Genomic DNA, 27,617 nt, shown 5'->3' with positions numbered 1-27,617 from the left:
TAAATTTGAATAATAAATAAAATAAACAAATAATAAACTGCAATGGGATGAAGAAGACATCTATGCTCATTAACAGCTTTACCTCCTCCTGGGTGTGATAGATCTTTATACCATCATATCAACCATGCCCTTTTTGAAATATGTGTAAGTGTTTACCTATCATCAGGGAAGTAAATGCTTGTAATGGAATAAACCCCCATCAAATAAACACTTGTAAAATATGAGAACTCTGTACTGAACAAATTGATTGATAAAATATGCTCTAGCTGTCAATGAAATACAATTTTTCCTCCACTTTTTCACACATTTGCCTTTTTTTTTTTTTTACTATTCTCAAAAAGCCAAAAATTCCCCTAGGTTCTCCTGCCCTCCTGATTTTCTGCATGACTTTCTACTTTATAGATAATTTTCTAATTTCCTTTCCAGACTCTCATCCTGATCTTGCCTTTCTTATCAAGCCTGCAGCATACGTGCGTATCTTACCTTGTTAAAAAAAAATGAGGGGATTAATTTCAAACAAATACAAAACCAACCAACATTTTATATTCCTTGACAATAGAAATGAATGGTACAATAGTGAAGAATTATTCCAAAAGATAAAGTGCCAAAGTACCTAGGCATGTAAGATTTTGGCTGCCTTGATATTTCTCATCCTATTGCTGCAAAAAAACAAATGAATTGTAATCTAAGATTTATATTCAATGAAAGTATAAGCTGATGTATCAACGAACATTTCAAATGGCTGCTAGCTTTGGTTATTGGTTATTGTTTATCTGAAAGATTAAGAAGAAACAGCAAACAATAACTAGATCAAGATAATATATATGGGGAATTCAAAATGTGAGAAATAATAATAATAATTCAATTTCATCCTCCTTTCTGCATAAAGAGCACATATTCATACCATAGTTAATTACAAATATTATAAGATCAAGACAATAATGGAGGTAGTGATAGCTAAGAAGGAATTATAATCTTTTGTGGTGGTGGTGGTGGTGGCAGTGATGATACGGATGGCTTCCTAGCCCTTTAAGGGGCAAGGCAGTGACGTTTTCAGTGTGTTTTTGTATTTATTTTATTTTAAAGTTATATAATATGTGTGATAATTTTCCTGTGTTTCCATCAAATTTCAGCAGCACAATTTGGAGGTTGCATCATGTCTCTTGAAAACTGTTCCCCTGTGAAGGAAACCAAGAAAATGAATATTTCTTACAACTTAAACTTTTTGTGACAGTATGCCTCAATTGTTGGCGATTTCATTGCTAAGCCAAATAACTGGGGAACAGGACCCTTTCCAAGCTGACACTGGGCCTCATAGTGCAAGCTCATAGCACAGATCCACATTGTTCCTCATTAAGTTGTTTCTTGCAATACAGACAGGAAAAGTTGGAACAGATTTGGAAAATCAATGTGCCCAAATTTTAAGAAACTTCAAATATATTCTTTCTGACCTAGGAATAGAGCCAATTCATCAGCAAATATTGTTCTCTGTTGATCTGCATCCTTGAACAAAAGTTTTGTTTTGTTTTTAAATGAATATCAGATTTTGGGGGCTGGTGTTGTAAGAAATTTGGGGGGTCTCTGCTTTACATGATTTGGCCATGCTGTTTTATGGTTCTGTTTTGGTTTCAAGTCATTCGATACATTAATACAATCCTGGTGAGAAATATAGCAGTTTAAATGTGAATATGAATGCAAGGGGCACCTGAAGCACAAGCAATGATACAGAAGTTGCTATTCTTTGAAAACCTCTAGGTCTACTGAGCCTGGAGTTCAGCAAAAAGAATTATTCTATGTAGGTGTAAAGAAAGCAACATTCCAGATATTAAAGAGTAGATTCAAATCATGTGGTCCCTTAATTTTTAAAATATCTTATATTGTAAAAACGAGAAGTTGGAGCAACCGCCCAGAGTCCTCTCTTGAGGGAGATGGGCGGTAATTAAATGTGAAAAATAAATAAATAAATAAATAAATAAATAAAGTTCTATATCGACTCATTTTAATAATCTCAATGTACTGAGTTAATTCTATATTAATATTATATGGATCTTTTCTTTTTGATAGTTTTTTTTTAATGTTAATCAGTTATGTATGTTATCTGATGGTATTATCACTGTCATGTTGTTTTCGTCTTTGTTAAATTTCACTAATTAAAAAAAAATCATCTTCCACTAGGAAAGGTGAAACCGAATGATGCATTGCATGAAGAGCAGAACATTTTCTACAGAATTTGAAAATGAAAGAAATTATTTCCATGTGCAGTATCGTTTGCTAACCACAAAACTTGTTTTTGAATTCAAAAATGAATTGGCTTGGGGGAAAATATCCACATCCTCTTTCAAAATTGTAACTGGAAACCAGAACTATGATTTTACAGAAGTTTTGATTTAATCTTTTTTACAGAACGGAGAAGTTGTGGCCATCAAGGCAAGATTTTTGCTTTGTCATGAGGCTCTATCTTCTTTTTTCATTCTGAATATCATCATAAATATAGCTGGATGCTAAATGTTGAAGCAGATTTTTTTTTTAAAGCCATCATTTTGATCAAATCAAATCTTTATTACAGTCAAAGACCAGCATAAAGAGGATGGGGTACAGTCAATTAAAAAGCATAGAAAAATACATCAGTGTCTAAAAAATAAAACAGAAAGTATATATAAAAACAAAAGTCTAAAAGGAATCTAAAAGGAGGGGTAGGAGCATTAGATCGGTATAGGGGAGCATAAAGGTCAGTATGTGGCAGACTATATCTATCAAATTACAGAGTACTCTAGTATGACGAACTAGATGCTCATTAAGACTAGCTTATGGCACAGGTCATCATCTGACAAATCTTAAGCGCTGCTGTGCAGAACCTGGCAACATTGTATGTTGTAGCAGGGTTGGTATCTGAAAGCAGCAGGGAGGTATAGAATTGTCCTGTGCACCCTGGGTATTTATGCAATGATGATGAGATGAGGCCAGTACCAATACAGGCACTGGAGAAGCACATGCTTCTGTTGTTTCTGTATGTCCAGAGCCACATATAAAGAATCTTCCTATATCAGCCTTCAAGGACAGCTGAGGGGAGGGCATGACATCATGCCAGAGTAAAGGCCCTCCAGTAGTTAGGTACTTTGAGTTTAATTAAGTATGTCATTGGGGAGGCAGAGTACCTGTAGGATTCAATGGCAATAATGGTTGGGGACCTGGCTAGATCCAATTGGCGCTCTGTATCTGCTACACGCTGTTTAATAAGTACTTGGGCCGGATCGGATCCCATACCGCATAGAAGACCTGGAGAAAAGCCCAAGGACAAGATTTTAGTTGCCACAGCCTGTTTCCATGTGGACTGAAAATCATCCCTCATAGTTAATGCGACAAGGAAAAAGGGATAGTCTGAGCCAATAGTTAAGTACGGTCACCCATACTCTAGGCCTGTCTCTAGTCTCAGGGTGACATTAGAGGGGACATAAAGGGCTGATCTCAGAAATTTGGATTGTACAAGTTCCAATGGTGCAAAATTGGAGAAGGGGCCCAGCTGGGCACCATAAAGAAGTTGTGCGATTCACTTGGCTTTGAATAAATTGAGTGCTGCAGGCATATAGTGGCCAACTCTTGTCTTGAGGAATTTAAGGATGGCGGATGAGCTCCTCTGTGCATTTTCAGCAACGTAGTCCCCATGGGCTTTCCTACTGCTGGCAGAATGAAGGATTACTCCCAGGTATTTGAAACAGGAGACCTGCTCAATCTTGGGACCATCTATGCTCCAGGACGTCATTTTGAAATATTTTGAAAACAACTGTTGCACAAATAAATAAATTCAAATATCCTTTGCAGTTAACGTTCCATGTTCCATAAATGCATGTAATCTGGAATAACAATTCTGGTGTTCTTGTTGGCACACTAGACTTTGAAACTGAAGAAAAACATTTCAGTTCTGCTGACAACTGAATAATGATCACTCTGTGCAAAGTTGATCTAATCTAAACAGATTACTAATGTTAATTATATAAATCAGCTGCTGAAATCCATAAAAATATATCAAAATTTATATATTTACATCTGGAGGTTTATTAATAAGGAATTGAAGAATCCATTTTCCTAAGCATGAACTATATAAACCAGGGTTCATGATTTATGTGCAAAACAAATTTGGGCTGCCTCAAGAGCATGAATTTGATTACTAAATGACCCCATTTCTGGATTTCCTGAGAAAGGACTGCTTTGCTAGTTATATCAGCATTGGTTTGGCATACTGGGAGGATTTTGTTTTTTTTGACTAGAGAGATCAGAAATGAAAAACAAAACAAAGCAAAACAACCTCACATTCTCAGTTCCTAGTTGCATGACTATGTTTAAACATAGCTCTCAGACTCCCTCCTTTGTTGAAGGTATACATCTAGCAGTAGTTGGAAATGACATGAAAGACTAAACAAAATGAATGTATACAAATTTCAGGGGGAAGAGAAGGGGCACCATATTTACCCTTGTATTAAAAGCTTATTTTAGCCTCCTGAGAATAAAAACTCTCTATATCCTGATATCCTGGCAAAATTAAAATCTTGCCTGTAAGATTGTGCAGTATATATAGAGAAATAAGTCAACGTAACAATTTTTGTCACTCATTTAATTCTCTTTCAAGCAGTGGCATTATTGGGTCAGGAGTTTAAGACTCCCAAATGCAGCAGAGTTAACTTGTGACCTTTTGGAATAAGTGAAATACTAAAAAATACTGTCTTTGTAATGGTATGTAGGAATGATTTTGGTAGACAGGGGCAAGAGTCGCAGCCAGGGCAATGGCCAGACAAGCGGCAGCTTAGCCCACAGAAGAAATATGGGCATGGCAAAGGTCTCAGAAGGGACCCTCCCTAGTTTCTTGGGCTGTAAAGGCAATGGGGAGGAAATGTACTTTCAAACTTATGTATCCTTACAATAAAAATAGAACTAGTACTTTGGGGTTTGCTTCTTGGCTGGACTACCTCACAAGGCTGATAGTCTTAGAAGACAGAGGTGGAAGGACCAATATTAGATACAGGTCTAAATTATCTAAATTGCACTACTTTCAAATGTATGGGATCTTGACTTGAAAGGTCTCATTTGTAGGGCTAACAGTATTCTCATTTGTTTTTTCTGTTCCCTGAGAATGACTTTTTAAAGATCTGATGACATTCTGAAAAGGCTAGATTTCCATCTGAATAACACATAGTGGAAATAACATTCTTTAAAATTTTGATGTTAATATTCCTTCTTCCAGATCTAAACCACTTCCCAATGATATTGTCAATATTGGTTTTATGGTTTTAAGTAGGTATCTCATGATTTCATTTTCATTTTATTTTGCAGTTTGTATGTAAGCAATACAGATTCTTAAACCTACAAGCGCATTCACCTTCTAGAAGATATACTACAAAGAAATTATATAAACAAAGAACATCTATATGAACAAAATAGAAATGAAAACCTGGAGGCACTGTTAGCCCTGGAGGTCGTAATAATGCTTATATTGGTAAGCTATCCCCTACTGCAGATTGACTGAAGATGATCAGTAGCCATAAGATTCTCACCCATTCAGAATCAATGAACCGGTGAGCAATCAATGGAAATGCTAGTTGCAGAATATCAACATTCCTAGTGCTCTGGCTTCCACAATTTGGTGTAACATGGTGTAATTCTAAAATACTTTGACGGCAACTCAAAAAAGTTGAAAACAGGAAATATTAATTGCAAATATATGGACTGTTTTAGTTACATTGTTGTTATTTAAAATGCAGTTGTAGGACTTCTGGTGGGAACATGGAAGACTGAAGAGCTATGCCCATGGGCTCAGTGGTCAGAACTAACAATGTAGCAGTTTTCAGGGCTCCGGCAGGTTTTTCCTGAAGCCCAGGAGTGTTTTTCTGGAAAAAGGAAAACACTTGTAATCACCCCATCAGTCCTCCGGATGGCTGCTTGCAGCCAGAAGATCGCAAACAGCGTTCGCGTTTGACTGGTAAGACTGGTAGCTTTGTGTCATTTTCAAATCTGATAATTATTTCCTCAGTCTCTTCATCCAGGGTATAGATAAAAATGTTGAACAGCACAGGAACCAAGGCAGAGCCCAGTGATGCTCCCTTTGATATTACTCTCCATGCTGATGTGAAGCCATATATGAGTACTTTATGAGTGGGGTCATTCAGCCAATTGTTAAATCATCCAATTATTACCTCATCTAGCTCACTTTTCACAACTTTATTAATGAGGATATCATGAGACAGTTCCTCTCAGGACCCCGGATCTTGCCTGAGCTTCCATTCTCAGACTTTGGAAGGAAAACTACAGCTATTATAGTTTCACTGTATAAAAAATAAGAACAACAAATGGAAATGATAGATAATAAAGGGTTCAGATGGTAGAGTCATATGCTTTTTGGATCCATTTCTGCCAGTGATCACACAGCAGGTCTGTTCAAAAGCTTCCAAGCTCTTAACATTTCGAGCTAAGAACAAAACACCCTGTGTTCTGTCCCGAGCTCAAGAAAAAATGGAGCATTTCATTTCATGTTGTTTCAAGTGTTCTGCCACAGGGAACAATGAGACTTTGAAACAAGCCAATGCTCTCTCATTTCTCAACTTAAGTCTCCAAATGTGCATAAATCAACATAAATCTCAGAATAATTGAACAGATAGTCAATCTTTATTTTCTCTCCCTCACACATACACACACACACACAAACACACATACACACTTTAAAAAACCTGCATGAACTTATCCCACCTACTTTTGTGACTTCCAGGATAAAAAATATAGGGAACAAAGGCTTGTTTTGAATTCCCTATAGTAGAACACTCAAAACATTTCAAATTTTGTTCTGTTGGAATATACGACGTTTGAAACATAAAGTAACATTTTAATTGGGGCTGTTACATTTCAAGCTCAGAATAAAATGTTTTGTGCACACCTCTACTGCTCAGACAGTAGACATGTTTACCTCTAGAGCTAATTCTGGCTTGCAGCCCAGAAGCGTTCACAAGATGTGATGTTTATGAAGTAACACTATGATACATGCATGTGGTTGGATAGTGTATATGAACAGAGTCTGAGTCACCCCCTTTTCCATGATAAAAAGGAAGATTTTATATTATGTGGAGAGATACCTACCTATCTACTATCTTTAGGAAAAAACAGGAGGGGGCAAACAGCCTTGCGGACAGCAACATGGGTTTCATGTATTTAATGCATCAATTAAATTGTGTTACCCTATTCATGTTCATATATCTCATTTTTTCAATGTTCACCATGGATCCAGAAAAGCAGCCCAAAAATGGGCCAGATCTGGCTTGGGACTATAGAGAAAAATATTCCAGAAAAAAAAAAATCCCCAATGCATCCCTATGGGAAAGGCAGTTGTACAGTGGCTTAGAATGCTGCTACCTGCCCTGTTCGTTCTAACCCATCTTCCTTCTTGGTTAGATGACCCAGAGCAGGGCACATCCATCTTATCCTGTGTTTTCCAGTGCAGACTAAACACCAACAAACACATAAACAACACAAAGGGAAAGCAGAAGTACACAAACTAACAGAGACACAACACGATAATTATACAGAAGAAAATACAGACTCCTCCTATGGCTCCTGCTGGTAAAGGGAATGGAAGGAATTCAAGAAGCCATGTTCTGCATGCTTTTCCTAACTGGTTTTTAACAAGTAAGGCTGCCCTATGAGAAAAAAGAAAGTATTTTCTAACTCTCCATAATATAGTTTGTTAGTAGGGAATAGACCCCAGGGCAGCTTCAGATATGAAAACCAGATTCACATAGAATCTGCCAGCCTACCCAGTTTTAGCACTTCTGGATATGGTGACTGGCTCCCAGAATTCTCAGCAGTGGGCATGTTGCCTGAGGAATTCTGGGAATTGATAATTACATGTCTACAAGTTATTCAGAAAGCGGAAGGCTGATATATCATACACTGAAGATCACAAAGGCATGGAATGCAGTAGGTTTGAATCTCTTAGATACAATGCAGTTGTGCTCTGGCAAATTCACTTCTGCATGAATTGTAGTAATTCCTTGAGGATTCATACTAATCTGGGTTCCCACATACAATACCAACTTCAGATAACGTGTCTAGTACACTGAGAAAAGACTCATATTCAGTGTGTGAAAAGTGACAAGAGTATCACATTTGATTCCAAAGGAAAAGTTCTTGAATTAAACTCTTTGGCTATGAAATGATTCCCTGAGTTATTCCTCTGCCTCCACTAATGCAAAAAGAGAAACAGTATACAAATAACTAGAATCTCATATCTGAATGACATGCATCAGTCTGTTCAGACTAGGAGGAAAGATGAATACATCACAAGACATTCCATTCTGAAACAGAGTAATAGGAGAGTTCCTTCTAAATTATGACAATAGATGGTAGCACTGATAAAAAGTCCAATAAATTCTATTCTATTGTGGTGGTACTACTAGCAGATCCCCAAGAATGCTGTACTGTTTTTTATATGTTTCTGAAATGATCTGTCTAGAGATGATGGATTAAAAACACATGGATAGTGATTATTTACGCTTGTGTCACATAATAGATATATGGTGAAAGGTCCCCTGTGCAAGCACCGAGTCGTGTCTGACCCTTTGGGGGGACGCTGCTTTCATGACATTTTCTTGGCAGACTATAGTGGGGTGGTTTGCCATGGCCTTCCCCAGTCCTCACCTTCCCCAGCAAGCTGGGTACTCATTTTACTGACCTCAGAAGGATGGAAGGCTGAGTTGGCCTGAGCCGGCTACCCGAGAGAGAATCCAGCTTCCACTGGGATCGAACTTGGGTCGCAGGGAGTTTTGGTTGCAATACTGCCACCTACAACTCTGAGCCACGCAAGGCTCCTTAATAGATATATACATCCATATATAAATTTTGCCATTTTTTCCACTTATATATGTTACTCTTAAGATCAAAAAGCATTCTAGAGATTAGATGGATTATGTTACATAAATTGCAGGATTATAACTCATTTGTACTCCAGCAACAATTGACAATAAACGGGGATCTATTAATTGTACTTCAGAAACATCTGCAAGACTGTAGATTCCTCAGCGTAATGGTGACAATAGGGTCTATCAGGCCATCATCCATCCTACATCATGGATGAAGAATCTCTTTTGACTTAAAAAAAGTAACCGCCCAGAGTGCCTCTTTTGGGGGAGATGGGCAGGGGCTAAATTTGAGCAATAAATAAATAAATAAACTAAAACAGCAACATTTTTTTTTTTTAAAAGTGGATATAAATGGAGCAAAACAAGCAAACTGCAAAAGTTCTAGGTCTTTTAAATAGAACTTTCCACTTCCTACAATGAATAATGTTCACTTTGAAAAGATAACTGCCAGAACAGTAGTAATTTACACAGCTTTTAAACTGTACTTATTTATAGAACTTCAAGTATGTGTACAAAGGCCTGAAGCTATGTTGCACCATTTTAAATATGTTAACCTAGAAGTAAACCTACTGAACCATGACATGTCTCGGTGTACAGTATATACTTCGGAAAGCTGAATTAGTTGCATAAATTTCAGTAGTGGAGCAATTCCTTCTGAAAAAAAATCACAAGGAAACAAGGAACTCTCACATCTGATAGCCACCCTTTATTCCCCCCACCCAATTCTTTCTAAGTACTGCAAGAAGCCAGTGCGGTGGTGGTGGTGGTGGTGGTGGTGGTGGTGATGATGGAAAAGATGCTATCTTTTTTTATATTTTGGAGGGAATTTATAAAATAAGTACAAGACTTGCAGAAACTTAACACAATTATTTTACTTCATCCCCTCCAAAATACAAAGAATTACACCATCAAAGATTATTAATACATCAGTAAATTTAGTGATATAATTAGCAGGGGGGCACAGGGTCTGCAAAGATTATGGAAATATGAAGCTTAAAATTGCTTAATTTTGACTGGATTGCTCTACTTCTATAATTTGATATGTATAGGCCTAGCAAACTATTACTTAGAAAAATACAGTGAGCATCAATTATATCTAATTAATTTTATTGGCTCATTTAATTCGCAATGCTTTGTATTTTTTAATTAAATTTGTATTACCTGCATTTTAATTTCTCGCTGACCTTTGATAATGTATAATATTTTATTTTGGAGAAAGTAATTATTAAAACAAAATATATGAACATATTTGCACATGGAATCAGTGCAGAATATAAGCGTTTAGATGTGTGACTTCCAATTCCCTTAATGGGAACTATCTAGCTAATCCCCAGTGCATTTCATGTAAACTTAACCCCATACAGTGCATGTGTAATAAATAAACGTAATTTTCTACTATGATGACTGGCAAGAGGAAGAATATGAAATCATTTTCTTTTTGTGGAGCCAGTTCTCTATCGAAATCATTGTTTTGCCTGTGTAAAGAGCAAAGGCAGATCCTACAAACAGCATTACCAATCTTTCTGCAGTTTCCAACAGTGCAATCTCTCATTCATAATATATAGACAGCCCTGTTCTTTTCATACTGAAATATATTTAACTTTGGGCATCATACAGTGAAAGATATCATCCAGAAATTCTTAGCCATCATTCTAGGTTAAAGCATTTCTGTTCATTACTGCTGAAGCAATAGGCAATCTGTCAAGCAAAAGATAAATGCTCACCTTATAACAAACTCATGGTTGTCAATCTCTTTTCCACACCCACTATCCAGAAGGATGCCAGAATTTCCTACAACAGCACATGTCTTAAACCGACGATTCTTCATTGGAGAAACTTCAGGAAGGAGGCTATGCAAATCCCGAGAAATATTTAGTGTACGGCGTCTGTCTAACACATAGTGGATTACATCTCCAGGCTTGAAACTGCTTTTGACGACTGAGATGTCTCTTTCGGCATCCAAGAATCGAAGAATATTCTTCCTGCATTATAAACAAGAAGGCAAATATATTGTACCTCTTTAAGAACTTAAGAAGATTGTTGTTGGATGAGGCCTGGAGCACAAGAGAACCTGTTGTTCATGTATCACTTCTGAAAGATTTATTTCAGAAGACTGGTCTGTTTCTTTTTGGAAAACTCACCTCTCAACTTTCACAGTCACTTCAAGATAGTTCATACTTCAGTTGCCTAATTCAAATATCAGACAAAATAAACCCCTTGCTGCACGCCAGGAGGAAATCATCATGTAGGACAGAGGAGGAAGGAGCACAAAAGACTCTGATTTTCATTGAAATGATACCAATTCCTAGTTTGAATTTTGTATGGAACCCCCATTTCTGCAAATCCTCCATTTTTCTGATCAGATTCTGGTAGCCAACAAGTTAGTACTCAAAGGGTGGAAACACTTCTTTTTTCCAGCAAGATATGACATTTCTTCAAATGAAGAGTAAAATTTTATTATTTGTGGGCTTTGTAAATTGTAATGAAATTGCATTTGTAAACCTAAGATTAAAGATTACAGTATAATTTTAAAATTTCTGGTCAAGTTACCACACACCCATTTTATTGATTTTTAAAAAATCAATAGAGTAATCAACAGTCTTTGAAGAAAAATCAGATTCAATCATATCTGTAACAAAATAAATGTCACCCATACAAAACCAGGTTTCTACACACAACACAATAAAGTACCTTTAAACATTCCCACTGATTTAACAAATCAGTGTTATATAATGTACTAAATTATAGCTGTATGTACTATATTAATAAGAAGTTACGTCAAGCTGGGGATGCAAGAACCTCTGTTTCTAATAGATGGCTATTTCTCATGTTTTCAGCTGTAGCGCCACATTAATGTATATTTTTTAAAATAAAATTCCTCTCAAAATATATATTTTTCAAGACAATCCTGTAAGATCTACTCAAAGATTAGTTGTAGGATCAGGCTTTATCCATGAAGAAATGACACCACTTTGTTTCTAGAATCCCTACCTCTCACCCTGCCCATTGCCCGAGTCTAGATGCCAACAAGGCCCGTGTGTTGTAAAGGGAAAATAACGCTCCTGAATAACTGCCCCGACAGAGGATTTTCTTTTCTCCTCTGCTTGGGAATGCACTTACTGTGTGCTTCTCTTCTTTCTTGAAGGGGGAAAGTGTTGCTTAGGGCACTGTGTGGCTACTTCTTAGGGATTGGCTTTGGGATACAGCAATAGAAATGAGATTAGTAGTGAGTAGAAAATACAAAGAATCTCTTGAAAGATCTAAGAGACTTCTGCTGAAGTTGAGAGTCTCTTGCAGTCTGTGAGATAATGCAGTGGGTTTCAAGGAGCATGTGGGCTTGCAGCCATATTGCCCTTTCTCTCATCTGCACACATGCACAACATCCTCCTCTCCTTCATCTCTCCAATATGAAGGAAGGAAGGAAGGAAGGAAGGAAGGAAGGAAGGAAGGAAGGAAGGAAGGAAGGAAGGAAGGAAGGAAGGAAGGAAGCCAGCCAGCCAGCCAGCCAGCCAGCCAGCCAGGCAGCCAGGCAGCCAGTTTGGGTGGCGGGGGGGGGGGGGGGACCTCTGCATGAGATCAGTCTAAATCTCTGGCAAGAACTTGGGTGGAAAGGAGTAAAGAGAAGGATACAAAGAAGGACTTGGAAGAAGGAGAGGGGGGAAAATGGGGTATAGTCCCTGCCATTTTGAATTCTAGCTCTACCCATTACTGCCTGTAGAAGGAACACTGGAAACTGACTTATGTTGAATCAGATCATTGCTTAATCTAGTCCAGTGTTGTTACCCTGAAAGGCAGTGTTCCTCCAAAATTTCAGGCAAGTTGCTGCTGCCACTTCTACTATGAATCCAACTTGGTATCTTCTGCAGGAATCCCGTTATAAAGCTTTTCTTTTGAAAAGAGTGTGCTATAACTCAGCATTGAACACTGAAATACAATGTTTTCCAATATGCTCTCCAGCATATCTCCGATTCCTCTAAGTGCATGTCCAGCCCAGCATGATAGATAAGTGTGTGCAGGAGCTAATCTTTGCCAAGGACCTCTGAAGGGCAAAGCAATCTGAGTAACACTTCCTTGATTACTTTTTGATACCTTACCTATCTAGACACAAAAAACGGCCTGAGATTTCCATGAGGACAGGCTGATGAGTCACCTTTCAGAAACAGCTATGTGCCCCAGGAAGCTGTCTAAGATGTGTTATCTCTTCAAGCACCGCACACGTCCTGCCTACCTGATTAATGCCCCATCTTTTAGAAAGATCTGTCTAACTTGACAGTTATTCCTTTCCTAGCCTGTAGCCTTTTAGTAATTAACCTTACACTTGGAACTCAGCTTCAAAGCTATCATCTCCAACAGCCTATTGTTTATCTTAAGCTAGGAGTGGGCAACCTTTTAGTTCCAGAATGTATGTAATAGTTTTTCTGGGGAAGCAAAGATTGCATTGGCAGATGATGCAAAAGGGTTGGGGCTATGTCACACGTGAAGATAGGAATGATTCATGCATGTGTGCAGGTTTTGGGTGGGTGGAGTTTTCTTTTAAAAAAACTACATGAAGCCTGGTTTATGTTTTATACCCACCTTCCCCAAACAGAGTATTCTCCAAATGTATGGACTCCCCAGACAACATGGCCATTACTGAGACTTCTGGAAGTTAAAGTACATGCATCTGGAAGGTGCCAAGGATGGGTAAAAATGGGCTATATCCTGACTTAAAATGGAAGGCAAAAGTACTGATGATTTTTGGGCATTATGGTACTAAAATGTAATGGTAAGATTGAAGGAAGCTTATAGAAGATGCAAAGATGCATGTAACCGGGACTGCAGGTTGCTCATTCCTGTCTTCATGATGTCCTAATTTCCTGATTAGCCAAAAAATCCCTGAAGAGAATCAGTAGTAGCATTACTGGATACTGCAATAACAAGTAGCAGCACTGGAGAAGAGTGGATGCCAGAACCGATAGAAAAATTAATTTAGCTTTTCCCAATCTGGTACCTTCCAAATGTGCTTGGACTACAACTTCCAGATTTCTGAGCCAGCATTATGGAGCTGTAGTTCTAAAACATCCAGAGGACATCACACATTTACTCATTTAAGCTATGAATCATTGAAAGGAAATAAGAGCCTGGCTGGATAAGACCACTGTAGACCTGAATTATCTTCCCATGTCCAGTCCTACCATTAGGAAGAGAGAGAAAGGGAGGCAAAAAGCATTCTCAAGATCTGGAAAGACTGTGTGAAACAGTTTGCTCTGTGTTGTCTAAGCAAGTCTGTTGATTTCAGGCAAACTGGAAGTTGTTCCCCACTCTCAGTAAATTACCAGTATTTAGTCATATCAGCTGTTGTACAAGGTGGAAGTGTTACTTTGTTCTTTTTCTTGGAAGCAAACTAATTTGGGATGAACCAGAAACCTCTTGAGAAATCAGTGATGCAAGCTATGACAGCAATAGTGGTTAATACTTAAGAGGCATAAAACTTGGGGTCCACCAAAGCTTCTGTGAATCTGTCCCAACCTGTTTTTAAGGTCATCTAACTTTATAACATTTTATTTTATTTTATTTTTTGTCCTGCCTTTATTAAAGGTAAAGGTAAAGGTTTCCCTTGACGTAAAGTCCAGTCGAGTCCGACTCCAGGGGGCGGTGCTCATCTCCGTTTCCAAGCCCTGGAGCCGGCGTTGTCCATAGGACACTTCCGGGTCATGTGGCCAGCATGACTCACGGAACGCCGTTACCTTCCCGCCGAAGCGGTACCAATTAATCTACTCACATTTGCATGTTTTCGAACTGCTTGGTGTGCAGGAGCTGGGATTAACAACGGGAGCTCACCCCGCCGCGCGGTTTCGAACCGCCGACCTTCCGATCGACAGCTCAGCGGTTTAACCCGCAGCGCCACCGCGTCCCCCTGCCTTTATTATTTTATTTTAAAACCCAGTAATATCTTGTGGCACCAAATTCTACATCAACTCATTCCATGAAAAAATTCCTCTTTCTGTCTGTTCTGAATCTGATGCTAATCAAAATATTTTGTTTTGATATTTAAGTAAAGGTGAATTGTTTAACATTTAGCAAAGAGAATGGATAAACTACCATGTAGTGATGGCTAACAACTTAGAGGACTAAAAGGAAATGAGTAAAATTTAAAGGATAATTAAAAACTATTAGTCATAATGACCTCATGCTACCTTCAGCTGCATCTACCAGGTGTTGAAGAACAGCTGCAGGCCAATGTTTCATATTCTGCTTAAAAGATTAATATGGGGATCTGATTGGTCATATGAGTAACAGGATATGAGACTAGATGATCTGGCATTGCTCTCTGGTTTGTAAATAACAATCCCAGCAGATCTACAGACTTCACAACAACATATACACTCTGGGAAAAAGAAAGGACCGGTATCCTTACAGAGAGGGCGCATAAGAAAGAATGCCATTAAAACCTCCTGAGCATCCATGTGAAGTGCTTTAAATCACAAGAACATTCCTTACATTCTAACTGAAAGTTGTTTCAAAGTGAGGTATACATACTGTACATACATACATGCATATATACTTGAAACTTAAATATTTCTGAAAGTGGGAAGTAAAATGTTTTTCTATTTCTTTCAGGCCTTCAGTATAGAATTAAATCAGTTTCAGGACAAAAAAAGAGTATGTATGAGGGTCAGAGTAATGAAGCAATGGAGCAAATTGAGAAATATTAAAACCCGAAGTGCCTAGAGCTCCTAATAAATGGTAATAAAGTAAGGCAAAGGTTTCATTTCCCTATTGTTTCACTGATGCAACATAAAGACATTTTTTATCCTTAATGCAATCTTGCACACAAATGGTTTTAAAAGCCTTTCAGGTCCAATATACCTAGATTGGCAAATTGTGAGAGTATTGGAAAAAATGCATTAAAGAGAAAAATAAGCGAACAAACTAACTGCACTAATAGCTGCAATAAGACAATGCAGTGAATTGCGACAGATATGTACAAGACTCCCAGTTTCTGACTCAAAACAGGAAGCTGCATTGTGCTGAGTTAAACCATTGCTCTAACCCAGCAGTATCAGGGATGGAGATCCCTTTTTCTGTCAAGAGTCTTGCTCTTGACAGGGACTGCATGCCTGTTGTCAGTGAGGGGGAATCAAGAGCAGGCAAGGCAACACCTTCTTTGCTCATCTCTCTCTCTCCCACTTCCTCTCTGTTGAAAAAGCTGTTAGAGAAGGAACAAAATGTTTCTGCCATCAGGACAGACAGCTTAGAGAGAGCTTTTGAAATCAAAATAAGCCCTAAAGCAATCAGTTGACCATCTTTAGCCTTATACTGGCAACTGCGCTGCAAAGTCTGATAAAAGTCATTTCCACCCATAGCTTGTGATGAACATGGGTTTTTTCTGTAAGCAAGGCATTATTTCCCCCAAAAGCTCATGGTGGTATACAGTAGGGTCCCTTGTCTAATTTTCTCCACAGAAACAATACTGTGGGGTACATTGAGCTGAGAGATAGTTCAAAATCACCCTGTAAGCTCCCATAACTGACAGTGGTCTTGAACCTGGATCTCCCCAGTCTTAATCCAATACTCTAATCACTGGCTCTACTACACTGTTACATCCCTTCCCTACATTGTCTTCCAAGGTGAAAAACATGGTTTGGTTTCCTCCCTGTCCTGTTATTTACACAACAACCCTGTATGGCAGGTTGAGGTAGGAGAATGACTGGTTAAAGGTCTTTTTATGAATTTCATTGCCAAGTGAAAATTTTCAGACCTCCAATTTCTTAAGTGCATTATACTGTGTGTACTAATAATTGTGCATTTGCAACTGTATTGTTCTTGGCAACCTAGGGCAATTTTTATGGAAAAGAGAGATATAATGTAATGCAGAATAAAGACAGGGCTGTGCCCAGCATTTGAAAGGGCATTTTGAACAGCATGTTGCTGTGAATGAAGGAACCTTCCTTGAAACAAACATTTCAGAAGCTTCACCAGACCTGTTTTGAGGACTTCCAGGTGGTTTCCATATACATCTGGAAACACTTCCCTGCCACTCCCAATAGAAGTATTGTCTCTTCTAATTATTTTGATTGACTGATTATGAGTCACAAAGTCAGTGACAATTCTTAGCAACCACACAGATAGGTTTTTTCCAGGACAATCTGTCCCCAACCTGATTCTTTAGGACTTGCAACAGAACACCCGTTGTTGCTGTAATTGAACCCATCCATCTTGCTTGAATATTTTATACAATCCTAATAAACACATTTACTTCTAGAGAAAAGTTTCCTAGAAGATGCTGAAACAGACGTGGGATTATTTCCATACAAAGCATCTAAGCTAAAGATCCCAACCACCCTGTTGACCTTAATGGCCTCCAGTGCTTCTCTGATTCACAGCTGTTAAGGGTAGCAAGAAAAAATGTGGCCTATTGATACTACAGATGACTTTGTAGGATCGAAGATTAATTTCAAAGGAAGCATATATTATATAATAGATAAATTGTATAATATATTATACAATTATATATAATTATAATATATAATATATATAATAAAATTATATAATATATAATTATATATTATAATTATATAATATTAAATATTATAATGAGAACCAGTTTGGTGTAGTGGTTAAGGCATCAGGCGAGGAACCAGGAGACCTGAGTCTAGTCCTGCCATAGGCACAAAGCCTATGACCTTGGGCCACTCACTCTCTTTCAGCCCTAAAAAGAAGGCAATGGCAAACCACTTCCGAAAAACCTTGCCAAGAAAACTGCAGGGACTTGTCCAAGGAGTCTCCGAGAATCAGACATGATTAAATGGTGTGTGTGTTTGTGTGTGTGTGTATATATATATAAATATATATTACATTACATTATATAATTATCATGGATTTCCTTTGAAATTCATCCTTGATATAAATATTAATAAATATTGCAATATTTATAAATATATGGTATACTATATTACTTTTGTTATGTTATGACATCAAAGTACAAACAGAGCTCAGGTCTTTTTGCTCTACAAGCAGGGACAAATATATTACAGTTCCTCAAGAAGTTTGCATAACCCTACCATTTTCTCATCTTTTAACCTTGAAACTGCCTTTGCATCTTGGAAATATATACATGTGCCAAGAAGTCTCCACCATTCAAGTGCAGTTCAGATTGGAGTTATCAGGCAATGCTACACTTCCTTCAGTCTAAGATCTACCATATGATGATAAGCCTCATCAAGTTGCCTTGTCTTAGGAGACTGCCTTAATGATTACTAAGATAATGTACACATTGCACTCAGTTATTTGAAATACAAAATATGGGTAATGAAGTTGTAGTAATTATGTGCAGCTTCTTCTATACTCTGGCAAACTTTAATTCTGATTGGCTCTCATGACCTAGTCCTTTTCTTGGACATAAATCTTCATTTTTAAAGCTAAGTCATTGTCATGTTCACTGTTTCAATGTATAGTATACATCGTAACGTTTCACATGCCATGGCGCTGACGCGCGTTTCTGTTTGGGAGGGAACTGCTGTGAAACCTTGTACCAAGCTCTGTATCTGTGTTCATTAGAATGGAATGTGTTCGGGTTATGTGCTCTGTTCAAGGATTTTCCCCGCAGACCATCAGAAACCGTTAGGAGCACCTGGGATTGTGAACTTGGGAAGATTCTACGGGGGGGAGGGATCTCATTTACACTGAGGGTTTTTAGTTCGCATTTTGCGTGCTTTTATCATTCTCAGCTTTCTCTGTGATCTTGCATACTATTCTTTAATAAATCAGATATCTTTGAATTCCTGCTTCTGAGTCTGATAGTGTTTTAGAATAGGCAACCATTACATAAAGCTGAGAAACACCAAAGTTGTACCGTTAGCTCCTACCGAGATTAGTTTCTTGTGAGGGAAAATAGTTAATGATGGCCGAGTCTAAGCTCACATCCGGGGGACTTGAGGAGATGGCTAGTTTGATGCCCGAGTCGACGGTCAAGAGCAGAGAACTAAGCCTCACCCCAGAACCTTCAGATTTCCAGGAGGAATCGAGTTCCAGTCCTGAGGTAGAGGAATCTGATGATGGGGAAGAACCAGAGCAACTGGCACCCAGTGAATCGCCTGCAGAGTTGATCACCTGGGATGAAATGGGAGAACCCCAGCCAGGGACGTCCCAGGCGTCCTGGAAGTATCAGTTCCCGCTGACCCCAAACATAGAATCTACCACAGTATCAACAGAGAGACAGCCTAACACGTGAGGGAGGGAGGAATCTCAACCCCCTGAAAGGCTAAGAGTGATGGAGGCCAAAATAGAATCGATGGAGGATATGCTAAGAAACCTGTCTCTGTCATTGGCGGGGGGGGGGGCAGGGGAGGTGTGGAGGAGATCCCAGCTTCAAGCAACCATCCCCTATCCTCCCATCCGGACCGCCGGCGGAGTGGGGCTGGAGACAGCTCCGGGATGAATCTCCACCCTGCAGGGCTCGGCCACCAGTTTCCCCACCCCAAAGAGGGAGAGCTACTGTAACCTGGGGCCCAAGCACTCAAGCAGCCACTGATTTCGCTCCAACATGAGTGGGGGTGAGAGACTTTTCTGTCAAGTTTGATGGGGATCCAACCAAGTTATCTTTCTTTCTAACTAATGCTAAAGGTTACATGAGGCAGTTTGGAGCATACTTCCCTTCTGAAGAGGCTAAGATAACTGCCATTGCCACCAAGTTGAAGGGTCGAGCGGCTGACTGGTATGTTCAATTAAGTGAGGCTGACTCCCCTGCACTTGATTATTTCGAGGACTTCATGTGGGCTTTAAAGCTACATTTTGAGGATCCTCTGACCAAGGCAAGAGCTAAGAAGGTGCTGAAGGATTTTACCCAGGGCCAACTGTCTGTAGCTGATTACGCCCTGGAGTTTAAGGCTCTAGCTGGGAAAATCCCCGACTGGTCTCAGTCAACCTTAATAGAACGGTTTAAAGAGGGACTCAACCGGGACGTCCTACGGTGGGTGTCGTGTAGGGATGACCCAGAGTCATTGTACGAATGGATCTGTCTGGCAGGCAAGGCTGAGCATGCTCAGCATACCTTCATGCAAACCAGAAGACCTGAAAAACCACAAGCCACCATGAGGTGCTGCGACTGCTGCCCGGCCAGGCTATAGAGCCTGGGATGAGGAGAGAGATTGGCGCTACGTGGGGGTCAGTGTCTCCTATGCAGAGAGGAAGGGCATCGAGCAGCTGATTGTCCAAAAGCCAAGGCTGGAGATCGAGCGGGCAAGCCACCGGCCAAATCGCAGCCCCCTCGTGGTGGATGACAACAGGCAAAGGCACAGCCGATGCTGAGGAAGTATTCTACTTCCCAGGAGAGGCTGAAGACAACTCTAAGGAGCCGGCGGGAAATGCCAGACACCTGCCATGAAGAGCACCTGCGGGCAGGTGGTGGAGGATGGGTGCGAGGATGCTATGGTGAGTGCTGACTGTCCCACTTTAGCAGTAAAAGTGAAATTGGGCTCCTGAATAAAAACTACAGAAGTCTGGGCTTTGGTTGACTCTGGGTGTTCCAGGTGTTTAATTCACCCTGATCTTGTTGCTGCTTTGGACCTGCCTAGCTTCCCCCTCCAGCAGCCTTTGATCTTCACACAGTTGGATGGTTCAATGGCGGCGGCGGGGGGGGTGGCAAACCATTTCACTGGAACTGTCGCAATGCAAATGGGCAGCCACCGTGAGACTTTAAAATTCATAGTAGCACCTGTTGGCAATCCCTTGGTAATTCTGGGGAACCCCTGGTTGACCTATCGAAGCCCATAGATAAACTGGGAACACAGAACTGTGACTTTTAAAGATGAGTTTTACCAAGCTCCTACAGCGGAGAGAGCTGCACGTGCAGGGGTTGGAAGGGCTGCAGCCACCACGCCGCGCCCTAACTTGGCACATTTAGAAGGCTTGCCCGATCGATACCAAGACTTTGCAGATGTTTTTGGGGACATGGAAGCAGATCAGCTACCCACCCATTGAAAAACTGACTGTACGATAGAGTTGGTTCCCAATGCTCAATTGCCCAAGCCAAAGATTTATCCAATGACTCAGAAGGAGCTTGAAGCATTACGGGACTTTATTGACAAAAATCTATCAAGGGGGTTTATTGAACCTGCAAATTCCCCAGTTGGCACGCTTCGACTCTGTACGGACTATCGAGGGTTAAATTCCGTCTCAATTTTCAACAAGTACCCTCTTCCGCTCATGAAGGACATGTTAGCTCATTTGTCTAAGGGCAAGATTTTCTCCAAGCTCGATCTTCGTGAAACCTATTTCCACATCCGCATACGAGCTGGAGATGAGTGGAAAACTGCTTTTAATTGCCCATTGGGTTCATTTCAGTACAAAGTCCTCCCTTTTGGGTTGGTAGGGGCGCCCGGAGTCTTCATGCAATTGATTAAAGAAGTATTACATGATCATTTGTTTAAAGGGGTCCTGGTTTATTTAGATGATGTTCTCATTTACACTGAAACCGAGAAGGAACACGAACGCCTCCTCAAACAGGTGTTACGCAAGCTTAGAAATGCCAAACTCTATGCCAAACTTTCCAAATGTGAATTCCACAAGACCCAACTTGACTATCTGGGCTATAGGGTGTCTGACAAGGGCATTGAAATAGACCCTGCAAAAATCCCAGCGATTTTAAGTTGGGAACTTCCCAGCACCTGGAGGCAATTGAAAACTTTCCTCGGGTTCAGTAATTACTATCGGCAATTTATCCAGGGGTTCACTGAGATTGCTTTGCCCCTTACTGATTTACTCCGTACCAAGGGCTTGGGGGAGACACGCAAAGTAAAAAACCCTGGGGCAGTGTTGAATTGGACGCCTGAATGCCAGGCAGCATTTGAGAAATTAAAAACCCTTTTCACTGCTGAGCCTATACTACAGCACCCCGATCCTGAATGCCCCTTTGTGGTCCAAGTTGATGCTTCTGACTCCTCAGTTGTTACAGAGAGATTCTGAAAATCACTTAAAACCATGAGCTTATCTATCCAGAAAATTTTCTGAAACCGAACGCCAGTGGCATGTTTGGGAAAAGGAAGCATTTGCTGTAAAAGCCGCTTTGGAAGCATGGTGTCACCTCCTCGAAGGCGCTAAATGCCCTTTCAAGGTTTGGACCGATCACAGGAATTTGGAAGCCCTCCGCACCCCCCGGCGTCTCAGTCCTAAACAAATTAGCTGGGCTCAGTTTTTCAGTCGTTTCAACTTCCAGTTAAAATTTATCCCAGGAAAGAAAAACTTTCTGGCCGATGCTTTGTCGCGTTTACCTCAGGATTTTGACCAGGGGGCAGATGTGGTTGGGACTGTTCTCATTGAACCACAACTGGGTTTAGTTGCTGTCACTCAGAGCCAAACCCATGCGCAAGCAACCCTGCCCCCAGCCCAGTCTGGGAAGCGGAAAGTGCAAGTTCCTTGTCAGGTACAGAAAGATTTTCTCCAGGCACTGAAATCTGACACTTGGTTGCTAGCTAATAAAGATACTGTTTCTTTTGAAAACGGTCTGGCGTGGGTGGAACACTGCCTTTATGTACCCAAAAGTTTAAGAGCTGAGATTTTACAGCGCTCCCATGATGATAAACTTGCTGGGCACTTTGGTTTTGTCAAAACATTGCATTTGGTTCGTCGTCAATTCTAGTGGCCTACCTTGAGACGCAATGTAAAAGACTATGTGGCTTCCTGTCCTGTTTGTGCAATGTCAAAATGTAAGGGGGGGGGGAACCACAGGGGCTTCTACAGCCCGTGGCCACCCCGTCCCGTCCCTGGGATGAGATTTCTATGGATTTTATTGTGGATCTTCCTCCCAGTCAGAAGAAAACTGTCATTTGGGTTGTAAAAGATTTTTTTTCCAAACAAGCACATTTCATTCCATGTGACTCCATCCCGTCAGCCGAGCAATTGGCGCGCCTATTTCTCATCCACATCTACCACCTCCACGGTAGCCCCTCCCGTTTGGTCAGTGACCACGGGACACAGTTTACTTCCCAGTTTTGGAAATCATTTTTAAAATTGATTGGCACCAAACAAGAGCTATCAACATCTTCCCATCCTGAGACTGATGGTTCTGCTGAGATTTTGAACTCCACTCTTGAACAGTTCCTTAGAGCATACATTAACTACCATCAGGATGATTGGGTGGACTTACTACCTTTTGCTGAAGTGGCTTACAACAATGCTGTCCATCAAAGAACCAGGCAAACCCATGACTTTGTTCCCATCCCTGAACTGCCACAACCCCCTTCCCAAACATGTTCTGCATCGGACTGGGCTGTTAAGCTGTCTGATTCCTGGCCGGTGATTCAACAAGCTTTGGCTGATGCCCAGGCTGCTTACAAGTTTCAAGCCAATAAGCATCATTCCTTGCAACACGACTTCAAGATTGGGGATCAGGTGTATCTATCTACCAAATTTATCAAGTCACCACAACCCTCTAAAAAACTTGCTCCCAGGTTCATTGGTCCTTTCCCTATTGTTGGTCTTATCAATCCAGTTACTGTTAAATTGGACCTGCCTCACAATTTGAAACGCTTGCACCCTGTTTTCCATTGCAGCTTGCTCAAGCCTGTCCACCACTCCTCCCGCTGGCATCCCCAACCTCCTCCTCCTGCTCTGATCATGATTGACGGCCAACAGGACTTTGAGGTCAAGGAGGTCATTGATTCTTGCAAGCTTCGAGGCACCCTCTAGTATCCGATCTGCTGGAAACATTTTCCTCATCCTGAATGGGTGTCTGCTCGCCATGTTAATGCTCCTGATTTAGTTCACTGTTTCTACCTTGCTTATCCTTTAAAGCCTGCTGCTTAGTGTTTTCTTTCTTTTGGGGGGGCAGTATGTCATGTTCACTATTTCAATGTATAGTATACATCATAACGTTTCACATGCCATGGCGCTGATGCGCATTTCTGTTTGGGAGGGAGCTGCTGTGAAACCTTGTACCAAGCTCTGTATCTGTGTTCATTACAATGGAATGTGTTTGGGTTATGTGCTCTGCTCAAGGACTTTTCCCGCGGATCATCAGAAACCGTTAGGAGCACCTGGGATTGTGAACTTGGGAAGATTCTATGGGGGGGGAGGGATCTCATTTACACCAAGGGTTTTTAGTTTGCATTTGGTACGCTTTTATCATTGTCAGCTTTCTCTGTGGTCCTGCATACTATTCTTTAATAAATCAGATATCTTTGAATTCCTGCTCATGAGTCTGATAGTGTTTTAGAATAGGCAACCATTACAGTCATCCTTCACTGCTTTACCTTTTAGATCTAGCTTTTAAGTATATTAGGCTAGGTTTCCTCAAGATGGTCAATTCCAAATGTGTTGGACTGCAATAATTTTAATTTAGCATTTTTAATAGTCATATTGATTAGGAATTATGGGAACTGTAGCCCATCATACATATATCTGGCATCATATCAGGAAAGGCAGATTTAGATAACCCCTTGAGGCTGCTTTTGCTGGTCTACTTGTTTGACATTTTTTACGCTACCATTATTTTTGTTCTGTTAGACTTGAATTGGCAATAGTTTTGTCCCAAAACTATTTTATTGATTTTAAATAAACTTGTTCATAATACAAATAAAAAGACAGCAACAATCAAACAAACCAAGTCATTGAAGTACTATCATTTTATATTTCATTGTTACAATGCCCTGGATGTTCTTGACTAAGTCCTTTCAAATAGATAGTTGTTTAAGCAACAAAAAAGTTACTTTAATATATTTTAGATGTTTAATAAATGGAAGCCAAGTTGTCAGAGAAAGCTCTTTGCTGTTGCCTGCACTGTTCAGCAAGCATTATATCCCACACATTTAGGAATATCAATTTTCTAGAAGAAGGCTTTTTTCCCCACTTTTTAATGCTATAGTAGTTTGGCTTTGTCAATCATTAACAGTAATTTAAAATAGATCTTTGTGCTGCACATATTTTTGTGAGCTTAGACAAATAGATACTAACCCAATTAGAAAGTCTAATTTTAGCCATTATTATAAAGTTCTTGACAGTTTACAACATATTCTGTGTCAAAACAATTGGACAGGACATGTGTGAAAGTATTAAAAAATTGTTTACAGCCTCTCTAAAATTCTTGACTGTGATAGAAGCATAGAATCTACTGTACTGCAAGTCTCGGATAGAGAAATACAGCCTGAAAAAAAAATATTGAAAGTATTTAACTTCCTTACGTGAAATCAGAACACTGAACTAGTTCAGGAGTGGGCAGGGTTTGCTTTTACCCCGAATCAGTCAATCAATCAATCCATCAATCAATCAGCCTCTGAAGGCTACACTGACGTGATGTTGATGTTACTCATTTCCAAAATGAGTAAAACTTTTTGGATCCTTTCTGGTGATATGGGAGATTTTGGGGGTGGAGGCTAGACAAAAAAGAAAACAAGAATGCCAAGTGAAGGCTTAGCTAGTGAACGTTTAGCTCGTTTATTTTCAGTTTTATTCTCACACACAAAAAGCCAAACATTGTGCAACTAAAAAGCTATGTTTTGAGTCACTTGCAGCACAGAGTTAGGGATAAATTTATGAAAGACAGGTCTCAATGTCTGTCACTGAGGGCTCAATGTTACTTATGGGTTGGGGCAACATATAGCACTTCCAAATACCTGTTGCAAAGAAACAGCTGCAGGGACAGCATATGACTCCATATCCCATTTGTGAGTAAAGCATTCAAGAAATAAAATATTAGGCCAAGACGGGCCTTGAACTGATCTAACAGAACTATCCTAATGTTCTTATGTTAATAGAAATTGAACAGATAGTATAGGGGCCCCCAAACTTTTTGGGTCAGTGGGCATATCTGGAATTTGGGCACTCTTATAAAATGGCTGCCTTAGTAGTTATGGCTAGTTATAAACCACACATTCATTAGAAGACAAAGTGAGGCAGTTGCTCCTCTACACTCCTTTTAGTCATCAGTCTGCTTTGCCTTTTTTCAAGGGAGATGGGCATATTTCCAAACAAAGCACACACACACCCCTTTTTAAATACTTTCTAAAACTTCTAATGGGACATAGGTATGAGTCTAGAAGCATTTTTGGTATGTATGGAGTGTCTGTGGACAATCCCAGGTCCTCTCCTTGTCCAGAGAGACCACAGAGACCACAGTGGAACGACTTCTCATCCCACTATGGTCGGCAGCTCTGCTCTCAGCAGAACTGTCTTCAGTTTGCCATTGCTTCCCTGGAAGTGAATCTAGAAGCATTTTTGGAAGTAAAGATGGTAGCTTCCTATCATCATCATCATCATCATCATCATCATCCCTGTTATTATTATTTTCCATCATCATCATCATTCCTGTTATTATTATTTTAAAATAATAAATAATAATTTTAAAAAGTCAAGGAAGACCTAGCAATAAGCAGGCCAAGGGAAGTATCACTGGCATAATGATACCCAGTTGAGAATCTGGGACGTGGGGGTTTTGAACTGCTTGCATTAAACCTTCTTCACTGAGTTTATCAATGGGAAAAAAATCATTCAATTTTTTTTAATATCCTCAAGCTTGCTACTTTTAACAAGACATAATGACGTTGACTGAGTGATTAGACACAACAGAGTGACACAACTTAATATGAACTTGTTTTTTTAAAAAAATATGATTTCTCACTTTAAAAATGCAAACTATATAGCTCAGTAGTTAGGTTCAGATCCCTGAGAGTGTCAAGAAGACAGATGGTCCCAACAAATCTTCACAAACCATGCTTTTAGAAAAGTCCACATATTCCATAGTTGCAGTTAAATTATTGTGAGGAATGAAAATTGAAGATTTATGTTTATATTCTCCTAGGAGTTATTGATTATCAAACAAATGGCTACTATTATAACTAACTCCACCTTATTTTATTTATCCTATGAGGCATCTTTGTAAGAGCAAAGGCTTCATTTTTTAAAAACTTTATTGATCATTTTTCTAACAAGTAAAATCACTTCCTTTAAACAGAATAAATCACAGACAATAAACATGTGAACCCATTTTTATCCGAGCCAACTCTTTACAGCTTAGGCTGATGGTTTAACTGGATCTTAGGCTAATTTGTATAAACAATAATAGCTCTTTATACTTAATTTCTTAACATGTTAAGAAATGAGAACACTACAGAGAATGGCTAACAATATTGCTGTAATTGAATTACATTGCACATCACAAACAAACCATGGTTAAACCATTGCTTAGCATGAAAGTGTAAATCTAGTATTGTTTTTCATATTAATGCCTGGCAATGCCTGGAATCCAATTAGTGTAATTAGAATAATGTATAAAATGAACAGACTGTTATAGAGGGTTTTTTTTCCTAATACTAAAATACTGTCAGGTTTTTATTTTTGGCACTTAAGAAGTTGCTTTCCCTTTCTCATATCAAAGAACAGGGACGTCTGGCTGGAAGGGAGAACAAGGAAAATGCCTCCTGCATTACCTAACCAACTATTTTCTTCAAACAAGCAGCTCCCTGTGAGGCTACAAACTCAATGCAGATTCAATGCAAATTCAATCCCTGTGAGACTACATACTTAATGCACATTTACACACCATTAAAAAGAGACAATAAAAAAGCTAAGAAAGAAACAAAAAGACTAGAACAAATCCATTGCAGCAGCCTATACCCAAATAAGCAGGGACTAACACCAGGCAAACAATCAAGCAGAAACCAATACGCTAATCGAGAAACTACCAAGGAGAAAGCCACACCCCCACCAACACTGGCAGGGCAAGCTACTGTATATAAAGAAGGAGCA

At 39.7% G+C, this 27,617-nt stretch overlaps 1 protein-coding gene across 1 annotated transcript in view; it reads right to left on the bottom strand.

The window, feature by feature from the left end:
• ST8SIA4 (ST8 alpha-N-acetyl-neuraminide alpha-2,8-sialyltransferase 4) overlaps positions 1-27,617 on the bottom strand; it is a 106,050-nt gene that overhangs the window by 56,939 nt on the left and 21,494 nt on the right. The window contains exon 3 of the mRNA XM_063295391.1: positions 10,622-10,879. Coding sequence (XP_063151461.1) covers positions 10,622-10,879 — 258 coding nt within the window. The remainder of the gene's footprint in view (positions 1-10,621; positions 10,880-27,617) is intronic.

The sequence above is a fragment of the Candoia aspera genome, chromosome 2, assembly GCF_035149785.1.
Source record: "Candoia aspera isolate rCanAsp1 chromosome 2, rCanAsp1.hap2, whole genome shotgun sequence".
In the NCBI taxonomy this organism is placed as follows: domain Eukaryota; kingdom Metazoa; phylum Chordata; class Lepidosauria; order Squamata; family Boidae; genus Candoia; species Candoia aspera.
The sequence above is the reverse complement of the archived record's forward strand: the minus strand, read 5'-3'. Positions and strand labels throughout refer to the sequence as shown.